Genomic DNA, 20,470 nt, shown 5'->3' on the forward strand with positions numbered 1-20,470 from the left:
TATGCATGTTCTTTCTGTTTGTAAGGCAAGATATTTAAAAAATCACCTCAGCAATAAATAGTAACAACAATTAATACAGTTGTATTCTTGGAGCCTTTCTCTGCAAGTGGAAGCAATCAAACAGGGCAGTGTGAGGAACATCCTGAGTGACAGGCAGCACTTTCCAACCACACTATTCTTGCTTGATTTTGAAGTAAAGGATGGTGCTGCAGTCCATGGAAAGCAGAAACTTGCTTGCCCTTACACCTGCTTGGCTTCTTTGTCTGATTAGATTGGGTCAGGAGGAAGAACACCAAACTCTCATCCATTCTTTTCCTCTCTTATTCTGGCTGCAGAGCACATTCAGAGAGCAGGGGCTGGACTCAGCACCAGGCTGGACTGTTCTGAATGGCTAATCCTTACTCCTGTTTTGACAGATAGCATATGGAGAACACCGTGACAGGATAATATAACACATAGGGATTTGCAGCAAAGAAGAAAGAAATGTTGAGATTTTCTGAGCCAGTGTAGTGTACAGGCTCTCATGTTATGTGATGCAGCCACAGTTACATAGCTCACAGCCCTCTTCTCCGTGGCTGTGGAAGCCTTTATGATGACTTACATACAGGACAATGCCTCGGTATTCAGAAAACCCTATTTTTGGAAGTGTTTGATGAAACAAGACTGTGTATGTAGAAAGAGGAATAAAACCAGAACGCTGATTCCCTGTCCCTGAGCAGACAGACATGCATTTAACAATCCCATGGTGATTTTTAAACATTAAAGAGAAACTCCAAATTTGCAGTAAAAATGAGTAAGGAAAAAAAAAAGACTGATACAGAAATAGTTGGAGGGTAAAAAGGCTTATAGGTGCTCCTACAGCATCTAGGTGTGCTAAGAGCAGACTGGGAGTACGTGGATGAAATCCTAGAAGATCTCCAAAAAAACTTGCAAACCACAAATATGTCATCTACAAAAGGTGTATTTTCAGTGTGTGTACTCAAGAATCTGGAGAAACAATAGATTGCTGTATTGGCAAACCACACAAAATGATTGATTGCTATGACTGTCAAACTTCAGAAAATAATTGAATTCACGATGGATTACCTTGCTCAAAAGTGCAATGAAATTTTGGAGCCAGGTCATTCACTGACCTGGGCCTCTGTGAGGGCCATAGGAGTGCCAAGGCTGGAGCAAGGGCGGGAGTTGATATGTGTGGCCAGTGCAGGGGGAGAGGAAATCACAGCAGCTCTGCCTTAGGTGGGTTTGAAGTACTGTCAAAGCCCTTCTTGACTAACAGGGTAGAAAAGAATATCACAGAGGAGAGAGGCCAGAGGAACCACACTGTGGATGTGTGCACTGATCAAACATCCCCAAACATAGACTCTGTTGTGCACTTGGTAACCCACAACAAAACTATCTATGTTGTGCCTTTATTTGCAAACTGGGGATCCTCCAGGAGTCAGTCTGTACAAGACTTTCCTCAACTCTCTATGGGCAGTAGAGAAAGGAAGAGAGAGCAGATGGGCCATGAATTGAAAAATATGGAATTGTTGCTTGTGTGCACAGCATGGATGCCCAGAGTGTTTCCAGTGATCTAAAGAACAAGGCAGACAAGGAGGTAAGGGGTGACAGGCCTGACTTCTTATGCAGAAGTTCAGCTGAGTTTTTAGATTCTGTCAGTGCTATAGACAGGAGTCAAACTGAAAGCCTGGTCCCTGCATGCAGTTTTCAAGCTGAACTTAAAGTTACCTTTCAGTACTGACATAAACTTATTCTGTCACAGGTTGTGGGTACGTGCAGCACTAATGAGCACACTCAAATCTGGACAGTTTTTGGTGAAGTACAGAAATGATTCATCAAGTAGCATCAGGAAAGCCTCACAGTACAAGGAAAAATACACCAAAATGTGTTCAATGGCAAATTCTGAAGTAGAAAAACAAATGCAAATGAAAACCTGAGAGTACCTTGGAAAAAAATCATGAAAATGATGTGTATAAAGGGCTATATGCAATTACTGAGGCAAGAGAAACAATTATGCCAAAGCTTGTGGAGAAGAAAGACAAAGGGAAAATAGACCATATCTAAGTCACCATCCATGGTTCAAAGAATCAGATTTTGCTCAGGTGTGATATTAGTATCCCACAGAATAAAGACAGCAACATAAGCTATACTTTCGCTGAACTAAATCCAGGCATGAACCACTCACGCACATACATTTTCTCAACTGAAAAAATAGTACCCAAAAACCAAAAGCCTAAAATGCCAAGACAAGGCATTGCAGCTTCCTGGCAGCAAAGCCATTAAAAGATTATCAAGATATTTTTGCAGGACTGGGAATAGATAAAAAAAAGATTCAGACAGTACAGCTGAGTACTCATAGCATTAAAACCCAAGAGTAAGAGTCAAGGAGAGAAAGAAGGTGTTGAGCTCACTTTGGATACATATTGACCACATAGAAGCTAAACAGGCAATACACCTGAAAAGAGCTCCTGCACTGAAGCAGAGAGCTAGCTACCGAATGCAACATTATGAGACTTGACCAGAAAGACTTACTAAATTTGAAAACCACAAGGTGAATGAGTACATTTTGTTACTTCAATTTGAAGTGCAGAAGAAGCCATTGCTATCAAGGTATTAGGTATGAGTTTCATTTATTTTTCCTGCATCTTTCTTTCCCCTTAGTTAAGGTGAGCAGAGTGAGAACTGAGCTCTTTCTTGCCTGTCAGTATTTCAAAATTCCAGTTATAGACTCCTTTTCTAAAGCCTTTAAAACACAAGCAAGAAAAGGGAAGACATCATAACTGTACTTAAGGTATCTCTCTGCAATTAATGAGCTATGACTACTGTCATGGACAAATCAGCCAAGTTACTTCATTTCCTCCATGCTTCACTAGTCTCAGTTCTCACTTGTTTCCCAAGGGAATGATCTAATCTCCACAGGAAGAGTTTTCTTCCACTTCCCATATTTATCTTGCATAAGCAGCTCTAAAGCTCATTTGGAGTCTGTCAGTACTACTGTAACAGACTACAGAATGGTAAGAAACATATACAATATGCAGCTCATATAGCATTCACTGTAAGATTTTTAACATTCTCCCCAAAATGCTTTTCACCATGAGGCTGCGCACAGCTTTGTTTTCCCTCTGAGTTTTCTCAAGTGGTGTGACATTATACTAACCAGGCAAAAGACTGCATCACCTATTCCAAGAACCAGCAAAGGGTACCTATGGCCAGAGAGTATGTCCACCATATTCTTCCACAGTGGCAGTGCATATATTTACTAAGGGGAAGTCAACAGACTATTTAGAAAAGGGTGGAGAGCAAGCATGAATCCCTGGGTAGGGCTGGGAAGCACAAACTCTGGTTAGTCAGCTGTAGATCAACAGTAGGAGAGAATTATGGAGCCTATCAGAGAAAGGTGAAAATAATGTAAGCAGGACAAGCCAAGGAGAGCAACTAGGTCTGGTAAAAGCCAGGTGGGAAGGGTGTGCCGGATCCTCTGCTTAAGTTAATACCAACTCATTTTACGTTAATTGCAGCACCTGATTGTCACTTTCATTACTCTCCACACCACAATAAATATTCTCTTCTTTTGACTCACCCAGCTATTCACTCCTTTTCCCAATCCACATAGCAAGTAAGGACTTCACAGGTCTATAGCACAGACAACATTACTGAGGCCCCAGATATCCCTGGTTTGTCATGCTTGTGAGGAGGCAACAATTCTCAACACTAGTAGACCTGTAATCTGAACACAGAAGAAAGCTGAATTCTGGTTTCATCAGTAGCCTTAATATTACCACTTCCTAATTTCTGAGTGCTCACCTTTGCCACCCTAGTATTGCATGATCTATTTTCAGGTTTTAGTGATAATATTTATAGGATTTACGATATCCACATTTTTAGTGAAATTTGAACTTTTACATAAAATCGCTATAATCAATGTCTCTTATTTTGTCTCTTCTTCTTTGTAAGAAGTCAAGAAGAAAAGGCACAGTTGGAAAGATTATATCCATTGTCAGAGTTATGGGTCAAATAACATGCTATATTGGACTTACTGTTACAAGAGCTACTGCTAGTGACCAATCCTCTAGTACAGGTTTTTGATATGAGATCAAAATATAACAGTCAGAAGAGTATAGGCCAGATCCTTAGTTCTTTTAATTCGTCTCCATTAACCTCCTATAAAATGGGCTAGTATATACCAACTCTCCAGATCTATCCTAAGTTAATTTCCATGTTATTTGACATTGAGCTGCCAGGGTAAACTGCATTTCACAAAGCATTAAAAACTGAGAAAAACAGATGAAAGTGCAGGAAAGAAATGAAAATGCTTTCAATACTTCATCACTGAATATTCCCTCCCACAAACACAAGTGCTTTGTTTTAATGCCATTGGATACCATAAATATGGACCGTTAGCAGCTGCATGGTGTACATTAACAATAAAGACAGGTGCTTAACTTTCTGTTATTAAAACACTTTAAAACTTGCTTCTGGGATTTCTTTCTCCCTGTACAATTGGAAAAGTGAACTTGCTCCTTCCTGCCCAGAGAAGTAGGTTCTTCTCACCGTCATATCTGTGAGATTCCCAATTCCTCCATCTGCTTCTCTTTTTAATCTACAACAACCACTTGGAGCAACCATCCCTGTTACTAATAAACACCTTTAATTAAATCCTTTTGTTTTTTGCAATAATCTCAAGTTGATCTACAAATGTGGTTCCCCCAGCAATCAGTCAGCTCTCACATCCTGATAACTTTTTAAATTTAGTAGGCCGTCTTATGGAGTAACCCAAATTTCTTCTATACCTGTTTTGCTATTTAGCAATTGTTCACTCACTCCCCGTGGTGGAAAGGGAGGAAGAGAAAGAGGTCGGAAAAACCTGAATGCTGGAACACCTACTGCTCTTTGGAGACCAGTGCAGTAGCAATCATAGCAATTGCAGATTAGGTGGAGTTTTGAGTAAAATAGATGAACAACATCTTTTGAAGAACACCTACAAAGACAACTTTCACAACACCTATACAATGCAGATCACTTTTAAATGCTTGCTGAAGTAGCATATTCAAGGTTTATATGTATTGCTCTAGTCACAAAGAGTTATGATGAACAAAGACTAAAAACTGCCTAAGAAGAAAAAAGAAGTGCTTGATACCATCATGCTGCTTAGCAGCAACTCTATTGAAAGAGACAGGTCAAAAGAAAAAACAGTCTTGACTCTACCCCAGGTAGTGAAACCTTCCTCACCTTCCCCAGCTGAGTATTGAGACCACTAATTTCATCCTCAGAAAATTCCTCCCTTTAAAGGCTGTCTCTCACTCTGTTACACCTGGTAAGAAGCCTCTCTAGGTGTTTTAAAGAAACAGAAGACAATTCTGATCTGTTACTCCCCTTATGCAGAGGTGAGGCGTAACTGAGATGGGAAGCAAGGTCTTGTCCCTGTGCTGGGGGGCCTTACAAAGTGAGCAAAGATGAGCAGCATTCATTGTACCTTTGAAAGTTCTTTTTTTCCTGCCTTTAACTCTTTTAAATATTTCTCTTCCTGGCTGAGATGCTGGACCACACCAGGGTAAAATAAATACAAAAATAAGACAATGCACAAGACACAGGACACTGTATAATATGGTCTCTGCCCTGTATTTTTATGAATGTTTTTATCTTCATGCTAGAAAGACATGACGATCACCACCTTTTCCACTACACTGGCTTTTAATGCCACTCAATACTATTAACATTATCTTATGAAGTACAAGGACCTAAACCACTCCCAGGAATACCTTTCCTTGAATGCCATCAACTTCTGTGTTCTTAAATAAAATCTTCTGTTCATGAATGCTGTACTTACATATTCTCATGATTTTCTGCATTTTTGGCTTTGCTCCAACAGATGTCTAATGCCTGGAATTCTCTTTCTTAAGTGTTTGCAGTCTGCTTTACTGGAATAATTTTATAATTAGCTTTCAGAGATTAAAAAGAAAAGGATCCACTGCTCAGCTGCGCAGGGCACGTCAAGTATGACGAAGAAAACTCTGCCACTTCTGAGCATTATGTGTAGCCCATTGCTATTGGTATATGCACAGAAGTAGCTGAAAGCCTAGCTTGTTGCACAGCTTGTTTAATTGCTTAAGTGAGACCGGTGTATATTTATTTAAAACATCTAACTGGTCACGTAAACAAGATATCATTTGCTTTCTCTATGTACAGGTGAATTTACATTCATTACGAGTACTGGCACAGAATAAAACAACATTCTACGGGCAGGAAATCCAGTCTTTTCTTTTCTCCTGGTTTTCTGAACCATGAAGATATAAATCTAGGGTGTGTAAACAGCTTACTACAGATTCTGAAGATGTAACTTCATTAAACATCCTGGATATTTTGATAGGGATCATGTTCTGTGCTATAGCAGCCTAATATGTTGACCTGAGTACCCTAACCTTGCCACAGTAAACTACCACTGAGTTCAATCCGAAAATTAAATTCAGGTAACACTCCAGAAAGGTACTCTTTTTGGTTTATTTTATAATAATAAAAGGAGTGTGAATCCAATATATTCAGTGTTAAGCAAAAGTGGAAATAGGGGCAGTAAATGGACTGGAAAAGACTGACACAATTCATTCAGGAACAACTGAACTGAATATGCTGTTATATTCCCCTGTTCTTTTAGGGAAATATTTTTTAATTTATAATTGCAGGCTAGGATTTTGATAGGAGCCCAAGTGAATTGGGCATCTAGCTGTGATCACATTTTGTCTTCAGGACACCTAACTGTCTCCTTCACCTGTTTCAGCAGTAATGACAAACATCAGTAGTTCCAAAATTCAGCAGGAGGCTTCAAGAATGCCAGAGATCACTGATCTGAATCTTTCTAAATGTGCAGAAGATAAAACTGCCCCATTTTACTCAAAATATGTCATTTCTGCCTCTCTACACATCTTGATATGCATGATTTTTTTTTCTTGCTACTTACTTCTCCTGGCAACCTCTGCTCCCCAGTCACATCTCCCAGGTGCCTTGCGCTAACTCCCCCACCAAGCAGCAGTCCTCTTGTTCCATTTTTTACGGTGAAGATTTTTGGATCCATCAGCCACCTTCATTCTTGTAAACTAGGAGGAGGCTGAAGATGAACTGAGGGCAAATGCATACAGTGATGTGTATACCAAGTGCTGGACTGTGCACTTTTTTGCCAAACTTAACAGCATTTTAAAAGAATGGTATCATTAACTTTGAACATTTTCATTCATCTTTAACCATCTTAATGAAAGACTTACAGTCTAAACTAGTTGTCTATTCACCTTGGAAAGAGAGAAATCTGCACGGAGCAACTCATCCTACCAACCTTTGATACCAACCTAAAACAGAAGGATAAAAGGACATAAAGTAGCAACCCTGGCTGTGTTTTATGAAGTATACATTCATTTATGCTTTTGAAATGATAACCCCGTAAAATGAGAAAAAGCTTACTTTCAGAAAAAAAGAATGTGCTAAACACATTTACTGGCAGACCTTATATGCATAATTTGTTGCCTGTTTCTCCAAACTGTAGTCCTCATGACTCAATGGATATGAATAGAGTTACCAGGGATGATGCTCAAATAATACGATCGTTGTCAGAGGTCATTATCAGTCTAACTTTTCTCTCCCACAAAGCTGGTGTAAGGCTGGCTGACTTGTCAGAAATTACTCCTGATATTTTCTATCAGAGGCAAAATCAGATTCGGAGGAGAATTCAGAAGCAGATTTCAATGTTTGAGCCCATCTTTAATAAACACAAGATATAATCTGGATAAAGCTGGATTAATGTTCGTCAGAACAGTCCCTGATGCTTGCTAGTGCCACACGGAGGGGTTTTCACAGCATGCACTCAGTGTGACTGAATGATAGTGCAGGACCTTTCAAGGGTATTAGTCTGTTCTTTTTACAAAAAGATTAGCTGCACCAAGAGGCACAGAGTGACTTCCTATTGCTGTGTCCCCACACATGAAGTACTCCACCTCTCCTCAGATTTAAGAACCTGTTTTTTTGCCAAGGAGGTGCCTAGCATCACTTCCAGTATTGAACAACTTTGAATAGTTACTTGCATGCTACCTGCATAACTGCAAAGCAACACCAAATTCAATTTGTTCCAAGACCTGTTGTTAGTCCTGTCGTTAGTGGAGGAGGAGCTGTGTTTTATTTCCAGTCAAGTTATGTTTCTTTATTAGACTGAATCTTAAAAATATATACATACATACATGTATTTACTCCTCCCAAAATGCAAATACCATTGGCCAGTTGCTGAGGAAGAAAGAGCATCCTCTGTTTACCTATTCATCTGCTAAAATCCCCCAAACCCCACCTTTCTAGACTCTCTGAATCAATCCGGGAGTGATGCCAAAGTCATCTACTATATAAGACCAGGAGAGCACAGGTGAACTACTCCTTCTGACCAACCTTGGACCCGACATCCTTTTGCCAGACTCCACTCAAAATGGGGTTTGGCAGGGGAATACGGGTACCAGAATGGGCTTTCCTGTTAGCAGTTTGCTGTATCCATCAGATAAGTAAGGACTCATTCACTTCTCTTTTTTATGGGGAAAAGAAAAAATAGTCTATTTAGATCTATTAATTTATTTTAAAATTTGGACTTATTGTTTCACATCACCAATGTTTGCACTTAGATGAGATTTCTTTGTACTTTTAAATGAGATTTCTTTATACTTTTTATTTCAATTTTTGTTAAATATTAAATGTCTGCCTATCAGCTGGACTGATTTGATTTAATATTGCCTCAAGCCACTGTATATAACTACATTTGGAGGGTAGCCTTTAAAATTAAATAAGAAAGAACCATTATTCTTCTCTTAAAATGTTACTTTTTCAATATCGCTTATACCTTTCAAAATCATTTTATTTCTGTTGCATTCTATATTAAGATTGATTTTGAATGTTATGTTTTTTTATGAAATTAAGATGCTGCATTTTCCAGTTGCTAGATCAGACCACTGGTCAGTCTTTTCCAGTATCTTGTCACCTGTCAGGAGCTAATACCAGATTCCGCAAGACTTCTTGCAACGTCCTTTGAAAAGAGAGATTAGAAGGAAGCTCTGTGATATTCTGTGGCAATGATTTTCACAAACTAATTGTAAACTGCTAATGCATTATATATTATATTTATATAAATTATTGGTTTTTAGTGTGAGAAGGGACTAGCAGATTATTTGATGCATGCAGTCCATTATTTTCTATGGTTTTTTCTCCTGACAGTGTTATATGCATCAGGGCTGATCTTGGCAGTTTTTATTAAGAGGGGTAGTCCTATTAAGTCAATGGGACCACTCAAATACAGATTACTTGCATGAGTACAAGCTTGCCAGCTCAGTCTCATTCATGTACAGTAATTACTTTGCCTATGTAAATTTAACTTGTGTATTGTTTTCAAAACACTGGCAAGTGCAAATATAATTTTCAGTTACTTTATATTTCATGAAATAAGCACTAAAATACTGGTAAGTTGATTCAAGCACAAAATACAACAGTCAGAATGTAAGCTTACATTTAGAGTTATGCAATGTCAATCAACAGCATCCTTACCCATTCAGCTACAATGTCCTTGAATAAGAAAGTTACTTGTACTGTGTAATGCTAAACTGATAAATTGTTTTGGAAAATGAATAGAGGTTAGACCGAGTCCACCAAACTTCTCTTTGCTTGAATCACACTCTATGGAAAGTATTTCAGATGTCCTGGATGACTACAAAATATTGGCCTAATCCCATGCTACTTCCACAAACATTCTGTGCCTGACTCTATGTCTTAGAGTCAAATTCTAATTTATATAAATTGATTTTAATGATAATTGCATATGTGGACTGACAGCAGGATATAGACCTGGCAAGGTGCATCCAGAAATATTCTTAAGTATTAGTTCAGGTCCCAAATACTCAAATAGTAAATTTCCTTGGACATTCTTGCAAGTAAGATTGTGATACTGAGAGGCACTTACTTTCATAATGATCAACAATGTGCATTGTGCAATTGCTAAATAAACTAATGCAGCTAGAATTTCCTTGGAATGATATATTTGCTAAATGAACAAAAGCCCCTGCTATTTCCTTGAGAAAAATTAACAGAACAAAATACATGTATACACTCTTTCTGCTCTGTTACAAAAGTTCTCATGCTAGAATAAACAAACATTCGAAGTATTTTAAAGACTGTTGGCTTCTTATATGAATTCAGACTGGATCTATGCCTGTTGAGATTGCTATAGACATACTAGGTGAGAGCCAAAACTAGCCTATTACTAAGACTTGCAGAGGCATTTGTTAGATTTTCTCACCTGATCAGTATCTATTATAATGATATGAATATATTTACCTGATGATATTATCTGTGATATTGAGAGACCAACAGAAAATGGACAGCTGTCCCTGATGACAGCTACTTCTTTGTACATCACCAGTGGCCACACATAAAGGTAAATGAGAAAAGAGTAAAAGCTCAGGTCCGAAAAGAAAATTCTGTAGAAACTACAAGGGCTTCTAGAGGAGATTGTGAGGCTGCCCAGAGCCCTCTCCTCCAAAGCCAGCCATCTTCTGGGGGCTTCTCATCGAGTAGGAGCTTCAATCCCTTCAGACAGGTGTCTTCCACCTCTGGGATGGAGTATGCAACCTGCTGGCATTGTAGCATTTATGTTGGGAAAAAAAAAATCTCCCTTGCTCCAGTTATTTTTTCGGCAAAGGTAGTTGCCCACCTTTCATGCAGATATCTGGGCTGAGATTTGTCAGTGGAGGAAATACATGACAGTAGAGCTCAGCAAGGAACTCAAACACCAAACAGGAGCGGCGTTTGCAACACAGCTCTGCCTTCAGTGCTTCCCTCCCTCTGCCTATGTGACTCCCCATTCAATGAGCCAGGTTTTGGGGATCCGGTTTGAGTCTGTGACCCCTCCCCATCTATTGTATAAGGAAAGAAGGGGCTTAACTTAGGGCTAAATTACACAGACAGTTCCTCTGTGACTGTGAAATTGCCCAGATACCTAGAGCGCTCAGGTAGATAATCCTGATCAGGATCCAGATATTAGTCATTTCGCTGCCTAAATCCTCTGAGGATTTAGACTTAGCAAGGTGCTAGTACACGTTAGTAGACATGTTCCAGGCATGGTTATCACATGCTGGCAGGATCCAGTCCTTCACAAAATAAAGTTGTGACCGTTTTACTTTAATAGGAAACGCTCACCTTTTTTTACTTATAAAAGACAAGAACTTAGAGCACAAATCCCGGAGCTCAGGATTGGTTTTCTTCTAAGCCTGAAAGTGTTAAGGTCAATATTTCTTATCTCTCAAAAGTCCTTGCTACCACCTCTTCTTGCAACTCTGCCATGCACAGAGAAAAGCTCAAAACTCATGGGGTCAGAAGCAGAAGAGCCAGAAGGAGAAGCACACTAGGAGTGAGCAAACTCGTCTGAAAGACAGTTTATGTAGTTGATCCATTCACCATTTAACTGGAGGTACAGAAATAATCCTTGAAATGGGGCACAAGAATAGGAGTTTTCTGATGTAGCTGAGTGCCCTAATCATTTGGCCACATGGTCACAGCCTGTTTTTTCCACCTTTGTCACTGTCCCATTATTTTCTGCACCATGTCTTAGGTTCAGGTGGGGTAGCAAGCATCCTTGGTCAGATAGACTTACAGCCTGGTGCTAGAGGTCTTCTCTGGTGAAGACATGAGTTTGAACTGCCTCAGACTGAGAGGAGGATAAAGACCAGGTTTTCTGCTTTTTGGGTGAATGCTCTACTTGGTAGGCTGTTGTATAAAATAGTGAGGGAATTATCCTCTCCTCTAACAGTTGTGTTTTAAAACAAAAGTATGAGAGTGTCTCATTTTCACATGCCCTGACTGCAGGAACCTGCAGGTTCCTGAATGGATGCACAGTCTTCCTTCAGCCTTTAGTCAGGCAATGATGCTTAAAATGTGTGGGGCTGTAAAACTGTGCATAGTGTTTCTTTTGGTTACTTCTCCTGGATTACTGTTCAGTGTATGAGCCCTTCGATTAGCACTCTGAGATGCCTGTTTGCATCCTACTGTCAAGCAAATCAAGATCCCTAACTGAGGGTCTGGATTGGCTTCAAAGGTAAAGGCCTTATACTTAAGCCCTAGAGAAACTGATGTATAAATTTCTGTGTCCATTATTGGAACTAGCCCTAAGCTCCTTGTTTCTTTTAACCTGGTCTGTGTTTTTTCTTATTATTACTTAACTACTGCACAGAAATTTTAATAAATGACTCTTGAAATCTGTGAATTCTTGCTGTAATTTTTTCCCATATTAGCAATATTTAGTGCAACATTGAAATAAAGGCTGTGATCCAGGCATAAGTCCCTTGCATGAATTTTAAGGGATATAAAGAAAGCATATATATAAGAAAGGTTGATCTGGATTTCAAACTCTATCTATTTGTAATAGAAAATTTTATTTCTATAATTACATTTTACTTTTCTATTTGGGTCTGATTCATTTTCTCTGACGTGACAAAGGACTCTTCCCTTTGTCTTACAAAGATATTATACCTAGGTCCTTTGATTCTATCTGAATGCTTCACTTGAAGATTTCAGATATAGGATATTTTACTTAACATACTTTTAAAATTTTTTTCACAGAAGTCCAGAGTCAAAGCCAACAGGAAACAGGAAACAACTACCCTGAACTTGTTCAGCAGGAACAAACCAGTAAGTTGGTTTATATTGTGTGCATGCGTATTTGTATTTATTTCCTGCATCTCTACTAAATAATAAATACACCAAAAAAACTCTTTAGGATATTGATGGTAATGTAAAGTAAATATATGTATTTGCAAGCTACTATATATAAAAGAACTGTAACAGTTTTATTAGATACCTATTAAGAAACATACCTGGAATATGGTTATAATTGTATAATAATAGGTAACTAAGAAAAGAGATATATGTTCATAGGAGGTGTATGCACATGCACACATGCATGAATATGTATGTGTAAAATCAAAATGGAATGTAAATGCAGGATATTTTATTCCTTACACACATGGAAATGAAAATCTTTTGGCAAGCTGTACCATCAGTGGCTATTGTTGAGAAATCAATCTGACATCCCAACTTCATTGATTTTTACCAGTTAAAGATTTGTCATCATCCTGTACAATGGATTTATGGTCATTTCAAAGGGTTTTCACCCCTTAACAGAAAAATAACAAAGAGGGATTAAAGGGAGTAATCAGACTTTTTATTCCCTCCTTAGAAAGATGAGATGCAATGAGAAGACAACTATGCTTTTGTATTAGTAATATGCTAGTTTAGTATAGCTTAACCCTTTGTATCGTACAGTGTGTCTGAAGCACTCTAGCATGTGGAGCAATGAATTTTTGCCTCTCCTAACAGAATGCAGATTTTCATAAAAGGGTCAAAATTACAAGGTAGAAAATGCAAATCATGACAATTAAAAACAAAAAAAGTTCTTATGATTTAACTGTCCTAAAATTGAATTTTAACCTTACTCAAGACCTAATTAAAACAACAATAGGCTTTACATTGTTTCCCTGGATCAAGCATATTAACTTTCTAGTCTTTTCTAGGTCAATTTTAGGTGGAAGTTTTAGAATTATTATCCTAGTTTTAATTTTCTTCCTTACTTTTTTTCTAGCCTCTACTAATAATTCATCTAAGGTGAATGTCATCCCACCAATGCTGACAAATCCAATAATAACACGTAAGTAAATAAAATGTATTTTAAAAGTATCCAATTTTAGGTGATGTAGATGAGAAAGTTAATACAAATAGGGAAAGACATTGGTAAAAGAAATCATGGACTTATAACAGGAAAAAGAGAGAGGCAGGTCATCAAACATGAGATAATATCGAACTGTTAGCTGAAATGTGAATAGTTAAATAAAGCTGTAGATGAACATAACTAAAACCATTTATAGGTTTATATAGGATGAATAGTAGACATGTGATGAGTGAAGAATGAATACCCTGTTACTAGTTTTATAATGGATAGGTGGACAGAAAGTAACAAATAGAGGTAGGCAGGGGAAAATTATTCACTGACAAAATGAAGCTTAGACAAGTTGATATATCATGTTAAGGCTGGGAAGTTTTAGTCATTTTTACAGCTGGTTCTAAATCCACAGCTTCCAACCTTGCTCACAATGGCCGTGTGTGCAGCACATGGGGCAACTTCCACTTCAAGACCTTTGATGGGGACATCTTCCGCTTCCCTGGGCTCTGTAATTATGTTTTTGCATCCCATTGCAATGCTGCCTATGAGGACTTCAACATCCAGATTAGGCGCACAGTGGTGGGAAATACTCCAGCGATTAGTCATATCACCATGAAACTTGAAGGTGTAGCTGCTGAACTAACAAAGGAGGCTGTTACAATCAACAGCGACAGGTAAGTTTATTCGTGACATTCACATGCTAGCCACAGATGGTTTTCTTAAACTGGCCAAATACTTCCGTGCATTTTGGGGGATGGAAATTATGTGTACTTCAACAAATCTGACAATTTTAACCATGTAAATAATGAAATAAGTTGCTATGAATCCATTCCACAGTAAATCAATTCTTTCCTTAGAGACTACCTGAAAACTAAAAGTTGGATCAAGGTGGGATCCAAATTCAGATCCTCATTTGACTGTTTGGGACCTTTTCATTTTTTGAATGCCTTTCTTTCCACACAACAGTATTGCTGAAGAATCCCTACAGATGCTGGATTACACAAGCCATTTTTTTTCTCTTTATCAAACATCTGAGTCAGAAAATACTTAGCATTCCTTCTACCTTTTCTCAGGGTTCAACTGCCATACAGCCAATCTGGAATTACAATAGAGAAAAGCAACATTTACATGAAAGTAATCAGCAAATTAGGCATTGTGTTGATGTGGAATGAAGATGACAGTATCCTGGTAAGAACAGCTCCCGAAGACAGAGGCTTCAGGACAGCTTACTTAGAAGCATCTGGTGTTAAATTTTCCATGGGCCTTACTTTCATGTGGGACCATTCGCAGATATTGCTTCCATAACTGTGTACACTCAGAGCTTATGCATGTGCACATCAAGTTGCCAAACTTGAAAGAAACAAAGATTGTGTATAAAAGGGAAACTAGGTATATAGGTATATAGGCCTAATGTCTAGGTATATAGGCCTAATGTCTATGCATTCAGAGACCATAGAGCTACTCTTTGGTTAGACCAGACCCCATCTGTTTGGGGTTTACTATTGCCTTCCCATCTCTTACTGCCAAGCAATTCTTCCTTAAGATAGGTTTTCATCCAGACCATCCTGAAGAAAATTACATGGATTTGCTTCTAGTGGATAGCAGACTTGTGCTTAAAAGTGGGGTGAAAAATCACTTTCATTATACCACTAGCAAACTAGCATTATTATAGAAGGACCCACTTACCTCCTCAAATGTCATTTTCTAGTAGAATTCCACTTTCTTAGGACTTCATTTTCACTGTGGATTTGATTTTCTTTCTGAAAAATTAGTACAGAGTGAAAGAGGCTGAGAGTAATATATATATTACAATGAAAACTATGTCTGCATGAATAGCTTGGGCTCTACATTTTTAATAAAATCCTAGCCAACTCTTCATTCTATCACCCAAGTTTGAAGTAGATTGCACAGATCAGAATTTGAATTAGATTGTAGATTAAATTACACAGCTCTGATGAAAAATACCTAGTCGCAGCAGGTGCAAGTGCTTTCAGTGGTCTTGAATATATTTTAGAATGTGTATACTAACTTCTGTCAACTTTCTCTCCACCATTCTAGCTGGAATTGAATGAGAAATATGCCAATCAGACCTGTGGGCTTTGCGGAGACTTCAATGGCATTCCAATTTACAATGAGTTCTATTCAAACAGTAAGTTTTTTAAACAATAAAAATTGGTTTCTAGTGTCTCCAATATTTTTGGTATTCTTTTAACTCTATCATCAGCATTCCTCTTTCCTGTCCTGCTGAAGGTTTTACCCAGAAGTATGATTCAATCTCTGTAGAAAAATATGTAGTACAGAGATCAGATAACCTAATTTAGTATTTTAAGTATATTACTGGTGCTAACAAGTGACTGCATGTTTCTTGTGTGCCACTGATTTATCTACCTATTCAGCTAACCCCATAGAGATGAGCCAGATTCACACTTACTGGTATAAATAAATATAGAAACATATCCAAGGAAACAAAAGGCAATTGTAATATATAGTCAGTACCTTTATTGTTTCAGTTCTGTCTTAAAATTAGAAATGCTTCTAATAATAACAAATTTATTCTGATTTGTGATGCCTAGCAAATAGCTTTTTTTCTAGAACTAATGAGCCATTAAGCACAGTGCCACAATCTTGAATATGTAATCCCTTTCCACAAAGTAAATCCATATTTGCCTGCTGATTTGCATAAAATCTTCTCTTCATCTGTCTCTCCTTTCTCAGCTTGAGCCTTTTCCTAAGCCTTGTCTCACAGCTGTCTCCATTGTCCAAATCCATTTAAATCTTCTCTCTTACCTGTATGGGCTGAGTATCATCTGAAAACAGTTTATTGTTTTCCAGTAAAAGTCCTAGTTTGCACCTAGATGTAACAGACAGAATTGTTTTCCAACGTACTTTTCCCAATGTACTTTTTCAAGGGAGCTGTGCAAGGTAAAATGAGACTGCGATGTCAGTGTTTACTTTGGAAGGAGTGGTGATTAAATGAAAAGACTTAAGGGAGCTAGCTGCCTTGGCCAGTCTACAACAGAATTCTTGAGAGGAGAAAAATATAAAAAGCAGTTGCATTAAAAAAAAAACCTCATTATTAAACTTCTTTTGTACAGGTATTAAGATGACAGCCTTACAGTTTGGGAATATGCAGAAAATGGATGGGCCAACAGAAAACTGCGAAGACCCTACTTATTCCTTCCCAGATAATTGCACTGATAATTTTGTAAGGATCTTTTTGATTGTTCCTTTGTTTTTCTTTCAAATATATCTGTTCCCTTCTACAGCCTTGATAGGAAAAAGCCCTAGGGTGACAGTAAATTGAAAAGGGAGGTAAAATTCTATTAAAGAATAATTTAACACAATAACAATACTAAAAAATTGCTCCTCTCTATTTTGTGGAAGCTGTAATTTTTTTTTCCTCCCAAGGATAACATATGCCAGAAAACATTGAGCAGCTCTGCATTTGCAGAATGTAATGATTTAGTTGATGTTAGCAAGTACATTACGGCTTGCCAAGAAGACTTGTGCCGCTCTGAGGAGTCTAAGAATGCCTCGTGTATCTGTGATACCTTTGCTGAATACTCACGGCAGTGTGCTCATGCTGGTGGGGAGCCTTTGAACTGGAGAAACACAAAACTATGCCGTAAGTATCACTGGAGGTAGCCTTACTTTATGCTCAGTGGCTAACAAGCAACAAGGTCCCGAATTCTGCTGAGGAGGCATGGGAAATTACAGGCAATTCAAGACTGTATCCTCCAGTAGGTTCCAATATACAACCTCTAGCATGCAGACTTCAGAAAAAAAATGAAGCTTTTAATGCAAAATGTATTAAACACTGTCAAACACTCATGCGGATAGTCTTATTCAGAATTAAAGTGTAATATAATTAACTGGGAAAGGGAACAAATAAAGGGGAAGAGAGAGAGAAAGAATGAGGGGTACATGCTGACTTGTATTTTTGTTCCCTTCCTTTTCTCATGGTGGCTACAGTATTTTTTATCTCCAGTGATAACTGATTGGGTCTTCACAGGTGTTTGGCTGGCTAGCCACTTGTTTACCACCTCCTGCTTGGTAGTGGGGAGTTTGCACCATTGTAATCTTCACAGAAATTTGCACTGAATTAAATACATACTAGATTATGGGGTGTAGCTGGTGAAACTGAGGTCACCAACATTTCTTCCAAAATAAAATTCCCTGTGGTACTATCTGCCCTTCCAATGATACCTAAAAAATCCAAATATACTAAAGCTTTAGGAATGTAACTCCTACATTTCACTAGCAATACAGGTGTTCTCAAGAAGGGTGTCTGCAGTAGAAACACAGGCCTTGCTGGCTTATGGGGCCATTATCTTGATATCCCTAGAAATCTAGTCAGAGAGCCACCAGTTCAGCACCAGACAGTTCTTTTTGGACACAGTCATGTAAAGCAAATCTGAACTGTGAAATATGGATTTGAGTGCAAATTTCAGGGAAGCCTGAGGGTGGATCTGCAGTTTGGTGTGGCTTTACCTCTAGCTGTCAAACTTATATGAATGCGTATTTTCATACACAGTGAACTAAAAACACTTTTTACTGAAAAAAATTTTTCTCCTTTAAAATTTTAGCCAAGACATGTCCTCAGAACATGCAGTACCAGGAGTGTGGCTCCCCCTGCACTGACACATGCACCAATCTCGAACGATCTCAGTTTTGTGAAGAGCACTGTATGGATGGTTGTTTCTGCCCAACAGGCAAGTCCTTATGTCCTCACATCTCTGATCTCAATGAACAACAGCCTAGCTGTCAGATTTGGACAGGTTCCATGGGGCTTAAGGCTCCTACAATTGCATTTTTCACAGCTGCAACAAGTTCATTTGTCATTTATCGACTGAAAAAAGGCATCTGAATTAATTGCCAGTACATGTGCAACATTCAGAAAACAGGAAAAACAGAACAGCACATACAGATCAAGACCACTCTCAACAAGCTACCTATACTACAATAAGTCCCTCCTTCAAACCAAGTTGAGCTTAAGAATACAAAAGTTGAACACTGTGCAAGCTGGTATAGTCATACTGTCCTCAGCAGAACTACGCTCTGTTACGACAGCTGCAGATCTGTCTCCAAGACCATATTTAGGATTTGTAACAGACTATGTAAAAAAAAAAAAAAAAAAAAAAAAAAAAAAAAAAAAGATTTATTTCCCATGTATGTGAAACACCTCTTTAATTGATCAAGGTGTTTTTCTATTTAGGAACTGTGTTTGATGACATCAACAACTCTGGTTGCATCCCCCTTCAGCAGTGCCCCTGTATTTATAATGGCAACATCTACGCTCCAGGAACTTCTTTTTCAGCCCAGTGCCATTCCTGGTAACCTCTCTTACTACTCTAACTTGCTGTTTCCTCTCATTTATTTAATGAGTTTAATGGTTTACGATATTCAATTGCATAATCAATGATCTACCTGTTTATTTTACTGACTGCTACAGTTCCAAAATAACCCTAAAGAACATACTTTGTTTTATTTAGCAACAGTCTTAACCAGATTTGCACTCTAACTGAAGCTGATCAAAGTAAGGATTTACAATGTTTAGGTTTCTCACCAGTAACTTAAAATGCTTCCTCTTTGTTTATTTGTTCAAGCATTTGGACTTCTCCAAGGCGAATGAAGTAGCAGTCATTTATGTATCTGCAAATATTTATTTTCTCTGGATAAAGCAAGGGATGGCACAATGCAACCTTGATTTCCTAATAATTAATCCTCTGCCTGTGCTTTACCATATCACCTCAGAAAACAGATTTGATCCGCCTCAGGAGCAGACATGAGGTTACACTTCTGTCAGTTTCTGACACATATGTATAACAAAATAGAAGAGAAATTTTTAATTTGGCATTGTGCCTTCATGTTAGCTGCAAAGGACAAGCAATTGCTCATCTAGTACCTGGTGCGACAGAGTCCACCTGTCCAAAAGAGGAAAAAAATTGAATGAGCAATGTAACTGCATACCAGAGTCATTCATTCCCTTTAATGCTTTGCATCACACAGTCACAATATTTTGGAAAGTCCTAAACCTAGGTTTACTTTGCATTCAAACTACAACTTGAAGGGAAAAACAGCAGCAAAATAGCTGAGCCTAATGTTGTAAAGCCTTTTACTCTGGATTACTGTCACTGATTTCAGCTAACTTCATCCTCTCTCTTCCAGTACCTGTAATGGAGGTCAATGGAGTTGCCAAGACCTGCCATGCCCCGGAATATGTTCAGTAGAGGGAGGCTCACACATTTCCTCATATGATAAAAAACATTACAATGTCCACGGAGACTGCACTTATGTCCTCTCTAAGGTAGGCATCAGCAGATATTATGAGGGCATAAAGCCTTAAGCATTTCTAGAAAGAAAGGGTAATATCAATCAACACTCACGAGACTTACCATTTTTACGAAAGGACATTGAATGGTTTCTTGCTCAACTAGACTACTAGAGCATGTGCTGCCATTCAAATGAGTTAATTATCTATGGGTCAGATGTTATAGGATATCATGCAACAGTGTGTGGTGGTTACTGGGGAATTTCCAGTTCTGTGACGTAATAATTGCTGAAGAACATTGCCTTTTTAAGAATTTGCTTAACCTACATTCTTCCGTGTGATTAATCCTACTCTTTCACTGAGTTGCATATATTTTTGCCATGTTACTGTATTTTACAGTATTGGACCAAATGGTTCAATGAGTTCTGAAAAATTACAGTAGCAGTTCTGAAAAATAAAAGGAAAATAATTTCAAATTA

The 20,470-nt window shown here is 38.2% G+C and overlaps 1 protein-coding gene across 1 annotated transcript in view; it reads left to right on the plus strand.

The window, feature by feature from the left end:
- LOC106496989 (mucin-5AC-like) overlaps positions 1 to 20,470 on the plus strand; it is a 58,065-nt gene that overhangs the window by 9,794 nt on the left and 27,801 nt on the right. The window contains exons 3-12 of the mRNA XM_067295340.1: positions 12,625 to 12,693; positions 13,643 to 13,708; positions 14,133 to 14,394; positions 14,794 to 14,908; positions 15,779 to 15,869; positions 16,816 to 16,925; positions 17,129 to 17,345; positions 18,307 to 18,432; positions 18,936 to 19,053; positions 19,889 to 20,027. Of these exons, the coding sequence (XP_067151441.1) occupies positions 12,625 to 12,693; positions 13,643 to 13,708; positions 14,133 to 14,394; positions 14,794 to 14,908; positions 15,779 to 15,869; positions 16,816 to 16,925; positions 17,129 to 17,345; positions 18,307 to 18,432; positions 18,936 to 19,053; positions 19,889 to 20,027 (1,313 nt within the window). The remainder of the gene's footprint in view (positions 1 to 12,624; positions 12,694 to 13,642; positions 13,709 to 14,132; positions 14,395 to 14,793; positions 14,909 to 15,778; positions 15,870 to 16,815; positions 16,926 to 17,128; positions 17,346 to 18,306; positions 18,433 to 18,935; positions 19,054 to 19,888; positions 20,028 to 20,470) is intronic.

The sequence above is a fragment of the Apteryx mantelli genome, chromosome 4 (genome assembly GCF_036417845.1).
Source record: "Apteryx mantelli isolate bAptMan1 chromosome 4, bAptMan1.hap1, whole genome shotgun sequence".
Taxonomy (NCBI): Eukaryota; Metazoa; Chordata; class Aves; order Apterygiformes; family Apterygidae; genus Apteryx; species Apteryx mantelli.